Source organism: Patiria miniata, unplaced genomic scaffold (genome assembly GCF_015706575.1).
Source record: "Patiria miniata isolate m_02_andy unplaced genomic scaffold, ASM1570657v1 HiC_scaffold_19, whole genome shotgun sequence".
In the NCBI taxonomy this organism is placed as follows: Eukaryota; Metazoa; Echinodermata; class Asteroidea; order Valvatida; family Asterinidae; genus Patiria; species Patiria miniata.
In genome coordinates, this window is record NW_024037057.1 from 13,916,420 (window position 1) to 13,929,542 (window position 13,123).

Genomic DNA, 13,123 nt, shown 5'->3' on the forward strand with positions numbered 1-13,123 from the left:
GGGTTTTCAATTACTTTTCTTTCTTGAAAGTGGTATCCATTTCTTCTAACTGTTTTTTGTTCGTTTCGCTGGTTACTGAACTGGATTTATAAACAAACAAAGACAACCGTGTAAAATCATCAAAGAAACTACTAGACAGCATTTCTGCCCTGAATGACATCACAGATTTGCTGATGAATATGGTAATTCGCATTGACATTAAACAGAAAAGGACCAAGATACCCTTGAAAATGGCAAAACGTAAATTGAAAATAAAGTTTATTCGGACACGAATGTGCATTTTAGCATAAAAATAATACATCGCACGGGTCCTCCATTCTTCAGATGCGTATCCTAGTTGAGCAAAACATTGCGATTTGCAAGATGGCTGCAGTTTAATTTAAAGAATCTTAAACTGACCAGAGGTCGGTAAATGGATTTTCACTAAATGAACACAATACAAGAGGAAGGGTTATTTGTAGTTTCTGAGTGAACAAAATAATAATGAACTCAAGCCCGCCTCGTTAACCTTCTTTGCAGACGTTACCAAGGAGCAGATGAAGGACATCCTGACGATAGACACCTTGGAGATCACCATCGGGAGGGAGAACGTCTTGAGGTCGGCGTCTAGCCGCAAGAAAAAGCACCCGATGCTGGCATCCACTAAGAAATTATTGGAGGAACTGTACGAACCATCAAACCGGGCATTAGCTGCGTTGACGGGCGATGACGGATATCTGTGGAAGGACTGATGATTCTCATTTTGCATTCTTAACCCCAACCACAATTGTTCTTATTACAATTACTTGTAATTTAAGAACATACACATTACATTTTAATTAAGCCTCTGTTTTACACTCGCAGGCGATATAGATTTTGTGCACATTCAGTTGAGAGAAGGGCGCCCTTGGTTCAAGTTTGTGTACATTTAACTCAGATTGTCTTTTTTATGTGGGAAATAAAGTGAATTGAATTGAATTGAAATTAAAAGCAAACACGCCAGAGCGAACCCGTTTGTATTGTCGAGTCCTTCATCGGCTCTCGTAGTTTTGACTGGAAAAGCGCCCTCTATAGTTCTCAAACTCAGCTCTTGATGAGGCTAACTTTTTTTCTTTATTTCTTTCTTTTTTTAAGTGGGCAGTTATTTTAACCTCCTTTAAACAATGTATCCTCAAAGAGCCAACACGCCCCTTCATATAATTGACAGCGATCCCGCGTGCGCATTCCTCCGTGGTTATATCGGCATGAAAGCGCCTATACTATGGTCATCATCAGATGGTGTAGATAGGACTGCCATAGACCTCAGCGATTATTATGCGCATTTTGGAAAAAAAATAAAACATATTTAAAATGCTTACAATTCTCCAAGGGGTTTAAAACACACATGTAATTCAAGATTATTTTCATCTTTCATTTGTCTGTTCAATTTTTGGGGGGTCACCAATGACATTTTGAAGAAAATTACATCCAAAATGATCACCCCTAAAAGTAGTCCTGAAGCCCATCGCCGTTTTGATAAAGAAAGCCTGCACGTACACTCCATGGCAAAATAAACAAGTTTAGGGCCTCGATCACAGAAATACGAGCTCGTAGTTCGTTGTACGGCTTGCACCCTTCTTTAACCCTAAAATGGCCGGGTTATTTTTACCATCTCTCAGCCGGGGGTGGGGGGGGGGGGATTCCGCCGCCCCCGCCCCAAAGATCTCGGCCATCGAGTGACGAAACATTTTGAAACTCGGTACATGCATAGAGCAATTTCTCATAAATGTACTCAGGAAATTTCATTACTATAGGTCATCATTACTATAGGTCAAAGGGTTATGGAATTATGGCTAATTAATTGTTCATATGTACGAATGGTAATTCCGCTCTGTGTACACACCGTACATGTGAAAATTCAGTTTTCACGGCGCGTAGGGCCGGAAATGTATCGCTGTGCGGCAACCCGCGGTCCGATTTTTATGTTTTTAGTATCAAAAGATGTGCAAGGCTCGAGGCTAAAAAGTCAAAACAGCTCGGGTCGCGAAAAAAAAAATCAAGGCTTTTGCGGAAAAAAACGAGGGAGGGGCGGAGTTCCCCCCCCCCCCCTGCCATTTTAGGGTTAAACTTCGTGGCCGTCAAAATGCTCTAATACCGGAGAATTTGAGGCCATACAAATCGTGATTTGGCAGGCGTAGGCAATTCCGGGCCTATTTACTGAACTGCGCCCAGACCAGTACACACTGGCATGATTGTCCCAATCAAACAATTATTTGCTCAGCGCAGAGAGTTCCGACTTGAGTAGAGGCTATGCACTACCTGCCTGTCCACGCTGTTTCAGCGCATTGTTCACGTTACGTAATCGTTCAATCCAAAAGGTGGGGTTCTGTTGACTCCACAACGATCGCTGATCGCTGAGGCGTGATGTACACAATGAAACGCCCTTGGGGAAACGAATAGTCGTTCACCTTCCCACGTCTGCAGATATTTCGGCGATATTTCGTATTCCGTGTTTTATAGCAAAGTGTAAGTCCAGTTTCAAGATATCCGGATCTAGATTTCAGTTCTACTATCTACTGGCCTTAAAAGCAGCACTAAAGGTAAGAGCTAGTATTTGGGGACGCATAGACCGAGAGAAGATATTCTATACATGCATGTTCTTGCCGTTATTGCAAGCCTCCAACGACTGGAGTATTAAAATGTATTCGTTTACTTGGCACATGTACCGGGTACACCCACATTGCTCTGGAGAGATCGAAAAGGAAGCTTACTCTGGTGTATGGGACGGGTGATGTACAAAGTCTAGTAAGCCACAAATGGTTTTAAATACTGGACATCCTTGCATCTTGCATTGGTGTACTCTTTTACAAGCATTGCTGCTGGTCTTGAGAGGTTGGGTTGCAATTCCATGTGTGCTCTGTGCATTAGCCCCATAAATGTGGCCTATTTACTGGACTGCCTCCGTAAACATAGGCCACACATCCACATGTACAAAAACGTGTCGCACTTTGCCAAATTTTGATTTTCACATTTAGGCTTACTTTGTAGTTTTTTTTTGCTTTAGAAGCATTCTCACCCTCTTTATAGGCTAATCAGAAAGTGCTGCCTTTTTCAGATGTCTAATTTTTGTGAAATTTCATGTTGAAATTTTGATACGCAAACGTGTGCAAATGTATCTGGAAATTTCACGAAAAATGGACATCTGAAAAAGGCAGCACTTTCTGATTAGCCTATAAAGAGGGTGAGTATGCTTCTAAAGCAAAAAAACCCTACAAACTAAGCCTAAATGTGAAAATCAAAATTTGGCAAAGTGCAACACGTTTTTGTACATGTGGATGTGTGGCCTATGTTTACGGAGGCAGTAAATAGGCCACATTTATGGGGCTATCTGTGCATGTGCTGTTAGGGTGCTTATCGGATGGTGGTATTGTCCATTTGTCCTGAGAGAGATTGGTAGCTCCATCCCTCTTATAGCTGGCAGTGCTTCTGTCTTGAACCATTTCAGATTGGTTGCAGTAACCGCAGCCACTGGTAGCCTGTTCCAAATCCGAACAGCTCATGGGAAAGGGCTCTAGAGGTAGCAGTCAACTCTGGCGAGTAGTTGCCTGTGGGTGAAGTTCCTCAGTATTCCACCAACCAAGTTTGAAGACTCAATTCAATTTTTAAAGGAGACTTTTGTTCAATAATTGGCAGTGGCTTGCACAAGAGAGGGAAGTCTTTTTTATTCAGAAAGAGGCTAAAGACTAGACTTCTACATGTCCATCCATAGTCCAACTGTTTGACAAGACTGACTTCTTCTTTCATTGTCATTAGTCTGGTGCCTGACTAAGGAGTAATGTGTAGAAATATTGACCTATAGTACCCGTCATCCTAGATATTTCTTTTGGCACAGTCAGGTGACAGTTGATAGATGCAGTACTATAAAGAGTTGTTGGACTGGTTGTTTCATGTGCCAGTCTATTTTCTGGTATTACATGTTTTCAATACCTTACGTTTTGGGACTCTCATACACAGTATTGAGAGTCCCAAATTTTCGGACTAGGCTTGATCGTGTGTTTTGGACGATGTTCGGAGGAGTAGTTATATTTACTTGGCCATGTTGAATTTTGTAGAGGAGTTCAACCTGATGAAGGCGACGTCTGTCATGTAGGGTGTCCCATCCCAGTGATGTCAGCATGTCAGACACACTCGATTCCCAGTGGTAGTCCTTCATGACAAAACGTACCGCTTGGCGTTGGGCACTCTCAACTATTCTGATGTTCAGTTGCGGATTGTGTTTGGGTTCCATGCACTTGTGGCAAATTGATGTGGCCTCACTAGAGCGTTGTATGCTGTCTCCTTGACATCCCTGCTGCATTTTCCAAGGGCATCTGATCCCAAGCGATTTTTTAAGCCTTGGCTCTGACTGATCCTGCCTGAGTCTTCCAGCTTAGGTTGTCAGTGATGGTGACTCCAAGTTATTTGCATTTCTTCTCATGTGGGATGACCACATGAGAAGGAGGATATACAAACCTTCTACATGTATACAAAGAAGTCCGGGGGTGGAATCTACCATGAAACATTTGAATTAGGATTTGGTGTGTGGATGCAGAGGTTGGATAGAGTTTTGTTGAACTACCGTTTACCAATTAATGTTGACATTCGGAATTTTGTTGTATCTTCCTACTGTAGCAATTCAAGTACGAGACAAGCGCCGTCTTATCTTTGGAGCAGTGAAAGGGGTATTGGCCGAGGCATACGAGACTCAAAATGGTAAGAGTTGTGAGATGCAGGTGAAAGTAACAAACACCGATTTTAACTCATCAATTGCAAGGCAATGCTCAGGTATGAAGGGCAGATCCAGAACACAATTTGGGGGGAGGGGGCAAAAAAAATGTTGGTCCTCCAAAAAGTGGGTCAAAAAAATTACGGCGTGGGGTTTGGGGCCCGCTTTTGAGGAAAAGATGGTGGTGTACTCATTGCCTGCCTTAATGCGACGTCACATTAAAAAAAATGGTTTCTTTTTTTGGGGGGGGGGAGCATGCCCCCTCCCCCGGATCCGCCCTTGTATTTGCCGTGGTCCTTCTACATGTTGTCTCTCTTTGTCAATACGTATTCAACAGCTATAGCCAATGAACAGACGGCACAAAAAGACGTACATTTCAGCCCAGCTTCCATTATATTCTAAAGGGTGCCATGTCAGATTTGACCAGGATTCCTTGTTTCCTTGTTGAAAGAGAAGTGTGACCCGGAACAGTATCGGGTCAAATTGAACCCCGGGACTTTTTTAGAGTGTATTTTCACTGCATGCATTGCTTCATTTGAAGAAAAAAAAGAACCAGTTGGTTGAGTGTAGAGCTCTACACTCAACCAACCCGTTCTTTTTCAGAACCACACTTCTTTCTTCCAAGAAGAGATTACTTTCCACATGGTGTTATCCGTATTCTTTCTACTTTATCCCATCCGCCATGCAAAGCTTCAAGTCATATATATTGATGAAAATTGAAGTACATGCACATATAATGTGCACATTGATTTCCTACACTGTGAAGATTCATGAACATTTTTCCCCCTACAATTTGATTAATTTTGAATTGTTTGGCTCATAGCTAATCCAACTTCCACACTTTTTTCCCTTCAAGCCCAAACGGCTGCGCTACAAGTACATCTTGTTCTTTTTCGGCGTACAGCTCGTCTGTCTGGTCGTCGTTGCTCGCTTTATGGGATTGTCGGTATCGATACAGTTCGCGAGTACACACACCGGCACCAGAGATCTGCACATGCGTCACGACGCTCCCGCACAACAGCCTTGCTCCTGCACAGCCCCGGAATCGATACCGAACAAGGAATCGATACCGAACAAGGAGTCGATACCTAACAAGGAATCGATACCGGACAACGAAGCGAAACCGAACAAGGAATTGACACCGGACAAGAAAGCGATACCAAACAAGGAATTGATACCGGACAAGGAATCAATACCGAATAAGGAATCGATACCAAATAACAACAGCAGTGTATCCCAACTGGATGCTAGAATCGATACCAGAGGTGCATCTTTATCAGCCGAGGCTCACTTTTCAAAAACCGGACACTATGTGTTTCAGAAATCGAAATACACCTGCTCGACGATCATCGAGGGAAACATACCAGAGCAGGCGAAGCGACACGGGTACGTTGTGAAGAACTACCCGCATGCAAACATAGATCAAAGCACGGGCTTTTACGAGTGGAGTTCAAGGGATAAATACACCTCCACCATCGCAGTCGAGGAAATTGACGAGGAGCTGCTGGCTAAAATCAAGGAGTATATTCCGCATGTAGGTGTTCTTTCTCTTCTCGAAGAAAATAGGATCCAGTGGCGTAGCAACGGGGGGGGGGGGGGGGGGGGGGGGGGGGGCGAAAGCCCCCCATGAAACCTTGCCACCCCCCAGTCGCCCCCTAGCCGCCCCCCCCCCCCCCCCCCACTGAAAATTTGAGTTTCTAAAAAAAAATATCATTGATCTACATGACACTCCCCATGAAATTTTCCAGCCCCCCTCCCCCAGCCCCCCCCCCCCCCCCCCTGAAAAATTCCTGGCTACGCCACTGAAAGGATCGGACTCGATATGTTTTATTTTCACAGAAACAATTCCAGTTTCGACCATTTCAGGCGTGCGCACAAATCAAGATCGGCCAAAATATCATTCGGAAAATAAGTTTGCTGCAACTTGTTTATTTCTTATATTTTACATCTTTTGACATTAGACATTATAAAAAAATGAACGGGGATGTCACGTTTTGTAAAAGTGCCTTCAAAAGTCTCGAAACTTAAAAATAGACTATGCTTTTTTTGTCCTGAGGCACCCGAGCAGGGCATGCCTTCTGCATACCGCCCCCCCCCCCCTTAACCCCCTATACCACCCGCTCATATAACCCATTTCCCCTTTCATATCAAAATCTCCCCACCCCATGTTTTCTGAAAGCTAGACCCGCCATCGGATGGACTCTGTGGAGTTGTTTTGATCGACTGTACAAGTCGTTCCTAACTGGTTCAAATGTTTAGACCTTCGAATGATTTATTTCGGCGCGATTTTGGAAAGTCGGTCTAGAAAGTGTTCATTAAGACAGATCTGGATGACTGTGTCTGATGCATCTGATGCAACCCGCTAACAAATATATAATACAACTTTTAATAGTAAATGTCATTTTTGTATCGATGGAGTGCAGCTGAATATGCCCCAAAAAAGCTCAGTTAGGCCACAAAAAAAAGTCTCCGGTTTCTGGTATGGAGCTTGCCCAAAAAGTGGTGCGGCGACGCGGCTTTTTTTTTTTTACCTGATTTTTTTTTGCTTCAAATGTGTGCTGATGACAGCAAATGGTGCCCGACTAAACTTAGTTCAAATATATGGGAGTCCAGAGAGGCCACCAAAAGCTTATTCTCGACCATAACCCAATCTAAAAACACGTTACAATTGTGCAGCAGCAGGATTCCAGTCAAACCAGTGAGTTTGGCGGTTTTGAGACATCATCTTTCATTGAAAAACAAAGTTTTTCATTTTGCCGACGCGCATGGCTACGGCGACGCGCGCGCATACCAGAAACCGGGGACTTTTTTTTTTTGGCCTTACCGATGTCTCCTTTTATTTTCGGCAGATTTGGAGCGCCTACTGGCCGTTCTCGCCCGACTACCGGAACCCGTGCCGTGTGGAGCCCGGCAAGGCCCACTGCCTGCCCTACTTCCACATTCTGACCGGAGCCAAGAGCGGCTCCACCGACTTCTGGTACTCCCTGCAGCAGCATCCGATGCTCTTCACCACGCACAAGGAGCCGCACTGGTGGACCCGTGACAAGAAACACTCAAGTAAGTAATGTTGGCATTAACCTACTGTAACTGTTTCTCTTGAACTGATTTCCTGTAATCTCCAGTGTTGTGGTACTCATTCTCGTACTCGTACTCAAGTACTACTCGAGTACTTTTCTGGAGTACTCGTCTTCGTACTCGTACTCGAATGTCAAAGTACTCGTACTGGAAATGACGGTACTCGTGCTCGGGTAACAAAGTATCGTACTCGACATGTTGAAATTGTACTCGACCATCAAAGTACTCGTACTCGAATAGCAGTAGTCGTGGAAAAAAATGGTAAAGCTTGTCTTACCATGGCCTTACTTTATCGATACTTTCAGTCTGAAATAGTTGATTGGCTTGTGTAGAAATCGAAGTTTCCTGACTTTCCTCTGTGCACGTCCGGACAAACACATTCAACATTATCTAGCAGTGAATGGGTCTGTATCATCGTCTGACTGGGCCTGGGCCAATTACGCACAATGAACCATTTGCCGTATGGCCGTATTCGGAAGAACAAGTATACTCGTATTCGAACTCGTACTTAGAAGAACAAGTACTCGTGGAGACCTGTACTGGTACTCGGAGGTACAAGTAGTACTCGCACAGTCATACTCGTGCTCGACAACCTAGATACCCGGCAGTACTCGGTACTCGGGAAAAAAGTACTCGACTACAACACTGGTAATCTCTTGTGCTATCCTTTCCTGTTGCGTTAACTCCTCCCAGTAGTTATAGTCTACAAAATATCGAATTTGTAAGGTGGTATAGTAACACGGTAGTCTCCAAAGGTGATCTATGGAGCGTCTTTAGAACACGTCTCCCCTCATCACCAAGAGGAAGGCTAGTTTTATTGCAGCTGAGTTGGTGCCGTCAATATTTTGTTAAACGCCTGACCCGTCAGCCAATTCTGCTCATCTAGTGATATTTTCAGCAAAGCGTGGATTGTGACTCGGCAAAGTATCAATTGTGACTCATCAGCAAAGTGTCGATTTTGAATCGGCGAAGTGTCGATTTTGAATCGGCGAAGTGTCGATTGTGAGTCGGCAAGGTGTCGATTTTGACTCGGCAAAGAGTTCGATTGTGACTCGGCAAGGTGTCGATTTTGACTCGGCAAAGTGTCGATTTTTGTCTCGGCAAAGTATTATACATGTAGGCCAAATAGAACAGTTTTAGGTACAATCTGATCAGGGACCTTTTAGATTGAATCAACAGTCCACCGCAGTTTGCATCAACCATGGGAAAAACAACATTTACGATCGAGCTGTCGCCGTTTTCTGGAGTCAAATGAATGACCATTATACTCTCTGACCCAAAAGAGAATGTGGGCTTGTCTTTCCCTGTTTTTATAATTTTGTATAATTTTGTCTCTCTTTTCAGTTAAGCTCTACGAAAAATCCTTCGGCCATTTTCAGGAGTGCATCGAGAAGGGGAAGGATCCAAACAACCACAATTACGTAACAGGTAAACGTATAACCCTATTCGGATTGGGGGAAACAATATCTCCCCATGAAGCGTTTGTCGATCGGCATGAAATGTGGTGACTTTTATCGTCGGTTAATGGTACATTCTTCAAAGTGGGTATAGTGAGTGCCCTCTATAGCGATGACTTTCCATGATGACAACCTTGTTTTAGATGCATATCAACTACAAGAATTTTTGTACTAAATTTGAAAGGATTTTAATGAGAAATGTAGAAATTATGCTTTAAAAATGGGTAAATATTGAGCCCTCTTACGGTACACATGGGATCATATTTTGGTCAATAAAATTATTTTGGTCAACATTTTGGTCAATTTTCGGGGACTTTTCGCGTGGGAGGCCTCGAGGGCGCGTGGGACGGCGCGTGGGATGCCGCGGCCTGGGTACGGATATACGCACAATCTCCGGTCAACGTTATAGACGTTCATGCAAGACCACCAGAGCTTATATTGTGCAACTGCACTTGTTATATTTGCAGGTGACAGCTCGACAAGTTCTCTATGGGACAACCATCTCACTATAGAGTGGTCGGAAGAGAAAGGCTTGGGAAAGTACCCGACAGTGTTACTTGCTGACATCATCCGCGCTCTGACTCCCAACGCCAGAATCATCTTCCTGCTTCGAAACCCAATCGAGAGGTATGAGCATTAGGCTATTGACGGTGCTACTAAACCACTCCAAATAGAGTGGGAAGTAATTGGGTTGTTTTTTTTCCACAACCGAATACATTGCATAGTCAATGATAATAATGCGCATACCTAAACGCAATAGTTCTCGGACTGCCCTAAAAAAAGTTTCAGTGACATGAATCAGACAAAAAAAGTGAGTTTCATTTCATCGATCAGTAGGACTTGCTTAAACACAATTTAAGAAATAAAATTCACTTTTTGGGACAAAAAAAGTAAATGTTCGGGGATTCGAACCAGCAACCTGAAGGATTTGGACCCCCGACCTACCGTTTTTCAAGGTTTTTGATGCAAACTCGCAAGCCAGCGCTTTCCTGTGACGTCCACCATAATTAACTTAATACAGCAAGTTGACCTACGAACAAATCTGCATTACTTCTCAAGATGCTGTGATTGTCACTTGGCATTTGTGATTGTGTGGTTGCCATGATTGTGTATGTCATTGTCTCGGAGTGACATAAAGTGCAGAGGTTTATTAGAAACAAAATCACTTATTTTCAGATATAAGTACATGATCCGGATTTCCCTTTATATTTCAGATTGTACTCGGATTATTATTACATATATGGCGGGAGATCTGCGCAGAGTTTCGATGCCTTGGTGAAAAAGTACCTGAACATTTTCAACGATTGCCTGAAGCGGGAGGATGAACGCACGTGCGCTTACAGGCTCAACCGTGGTAATGCAGGAAACGTAAGCATGCAGCTAGCCACGGATTTCATTTTAAAAAGGGGGGGGGGGGGCGCATCAGCGGGCTCCGAACCCCTCGCCGTAAATTGTTGGTCCAAATTTGTGGGGAACAAAATTAAATTTTGGGGGCAACAAAATCATGTTTGGGCCCCGGCCCAAAACAATTGTGTTCCAGATCTATGCGAGATCTATGGTTAACCACATGGTGAATCGACCCTAGCAATCCACTCTAGTAATAGTAGGTTATAGGTAGACTACATGTAGTCTGATACGGTGTAGCATGAATTTAGGTTTTATGAAATACGGACTCATTGGTGGTATTGCGCATGCTCATGCATAGATAATTAGGAGAGGGACCGGTCACGTGAGAGGGTTTAACCAATAAAAGGGGGAAAAAGTCCGATTTTCATACGAGTCCGATTTTCATATGACAACGGGACCAGCCTCTTACCGATATGAGAGCCAGGAGTGGAACCAAGAAGGTTAGTTATGAGGTTTGCACGTTGCTGCGTAGGGGGCCCGACGGAGTTACGTCACGAATCAACAACCAGTCGACCAATGATCCTAGGTTGAAGTGACTCTTTCATACGGCACAAACAAGTTGATTGTTGTTATACGTTTCTTTTTACAGCTCACCACAGCTTACTTTTACTCTTTTTGTCCGATATTTTCCCCAATGGTTTAGAGCATCTTTGTCGGGCTGTATATGATCTACGTCCGAGACTGGCTCCGGCGATTCCCCCTCGAGCAAGTGCTGTTTCTGCGGAGCGACGACTGGTTCAAGGGTCAGAAACCAGACATGCTACTGAAAACGTATCACTTTCTTGACATTGGTAAGCTTTTCACATTCATTTGGTTGGAATGAATCATACGAGTTGAAAAATATGGTCATAATTATGGTTGCGTAAAAAATAATTGCGTCCCATTTAACTTTGTGCATGTCTAATGGTACCACTGTGACAACTGTCTATCTCGTGGCCTTGTTTCCAGACGTCACCAAGGATGAGATGAGGGACATCCTGACGATAGACACTTTGAAGATCACCATCGGAAAGGAGAACGTCTTGAGGTCGTCCGGTCGGAAGAAGAAGAATCCCATGCTGCCGTCGACGAGGCAATTACTGGAGAAATTCTACGAACCGTCAAACAGGGCATTAGTCGAGCTCACAGGCAATGACGGGTTTCTTTGGAAAGACTGACTCTCCTGAGAAATCTATTTAAAAACATATGGAAAAAAAGACAATTGTCCAATGCTTCAGATGTCTCTGTGTTATATTATTTGACGATGATAATGTAGTATCCAGAATCCACTTCAGCGGTTGTGTACAAAGTCTGTGAAGAGCCAAGAACATTTTAAAAGTATTTCCTGACAAAATTGAAATGTTTCTCAGTCCAAGGTTCATGTCTGTTCAACATTTTCTGCAATTTCTGACCTTTATTGAGATGATTGGGTCCTATATAATTTAAAAAAAAAGAGGCGTCAGGGTGCAATATTCTTTCCTGTTTGACTGCTTTATATTTTCCCCACTTCAATCTAACTTTGACCAGACATTGCGTATTTGCAAAATAAGTGAAACATTATGTATTCATTTATTTCATTCAGTAATTACAGCTTCATTTCACTACGTGCCATCGTGGGTTTTTTTAAAAATAATTTCCAAACGAAAAGTGAATTGTTTTGTATAAAAATTGCAAATTACTTTCTTTTTAATGAATGGAATTAAAAATCAGTTGTAATGGGATTTTTGTTTAACTGTTGTATTGTTTTGGGGAATTACAAGATGCTGATTTACGCCTTCGATCTTTTTGTCATTTGTTTCTGGTTAAAAAAATTGATGTATGTAAAAAATGATGATTAAAACTGATGTATTAATATACAGGGTGAGTCACAAAAAAAACCAACCAAATGTCGGGACCATTGTTTTAGTGAAGTTCTGCATGTAGCACATTCAAAATCTAAATCCAATTCATAAACTTTCTTTTAGTACAAAAATCATTCAAATCACTTATGTACTTTTCAAGTTAGAGCGTTTTAAACACAACCACCGTAAATTCTGTCCACGGATCACATAAAATTTGTGTGTTCTTTCAGCAGAACGAAAACAATTTACATGTGATTTGATTTTGTTTTGCTGAAAGAACACTGAACTTTTTGTGATCCGTGGACAGACCCTTAAACGGCGGTTGTGTTTAAAACTCCGTAACTTGAAAAGTACATGAGTGATTTGAATGATTTTTGTACTAAAAGAAAGCTTATGAATTGAGCTTTCATATCCTAGATTTTGCAAGTGCTATATGCAGAACGTCACTAAAACAATGGTCCCGACATTTGGTGTTTTTCTTTTACTCACCCTGTATTTCATATCACATACATGTAAGACCTCACAACGCGCACGATGTCCTATTGCTGAAGCTCAACGCCTATGTTACATCTTCAACGGCCTTTGTAGTCTTCTGGAAAAACTGTTCGCAATTGAAAATCATGTTCTTTAAAAAAGTTATT

General features: G+C 42.7%; 2 protein-coding genes across 2 annotated transcripts in view; both read left to right on the top strand.

The window, feature by feature from the left end:
- The window catches only part of LOC119725862 (carbohydrate sulfotransferase 15-like), a 10,370-nt gene extending 9,407 nt beyond the window's left edge, over positions 1-963 (top strand). The window contains exon 9 of the mRNA XM_038197454.1: positions 520-963. Within this exon, the coding sequence (XP_038053382.1) occupies positions 520-731 (212 nt within the window). The 3' untranslated portion in view covers positions 732-963. The remainder of the gene's footprint in view (positions 1-519) is intronic.
- A 3,799-nt stretch (positions 964-4,762) lies between these two features.
- On the top strand, positions 4,763-12,518 carry LOC119725863 (carbohydrate sulfotransferase 15-like). Its single transcript, XM_038197455.1, has 8 exons — positions 4,763-4,782; positions 5,580-6,257; positions 7,573-7,780; positions 9,143-9,226; positions 9,723-9,882; positions 10,470-10,623; positions 11,306-11,453; positions 11,611-12,518. The coding sequence occupies exons 2-8, from the start codon at positions 5,658-5,660 to the stop codon at positions 11,817-11,819; spliced, it is 1,563 nt and encodes a 520-aa protein (XP_038053383.1). The 5' UTR covers positions 4,763-4,782; positions 5,580-5,657; the 3' UTR covers positions 11,820-12,518.
- The last annotated feature ends 605 nt before the right edge of the window (positions 12,519-13,123 follow it).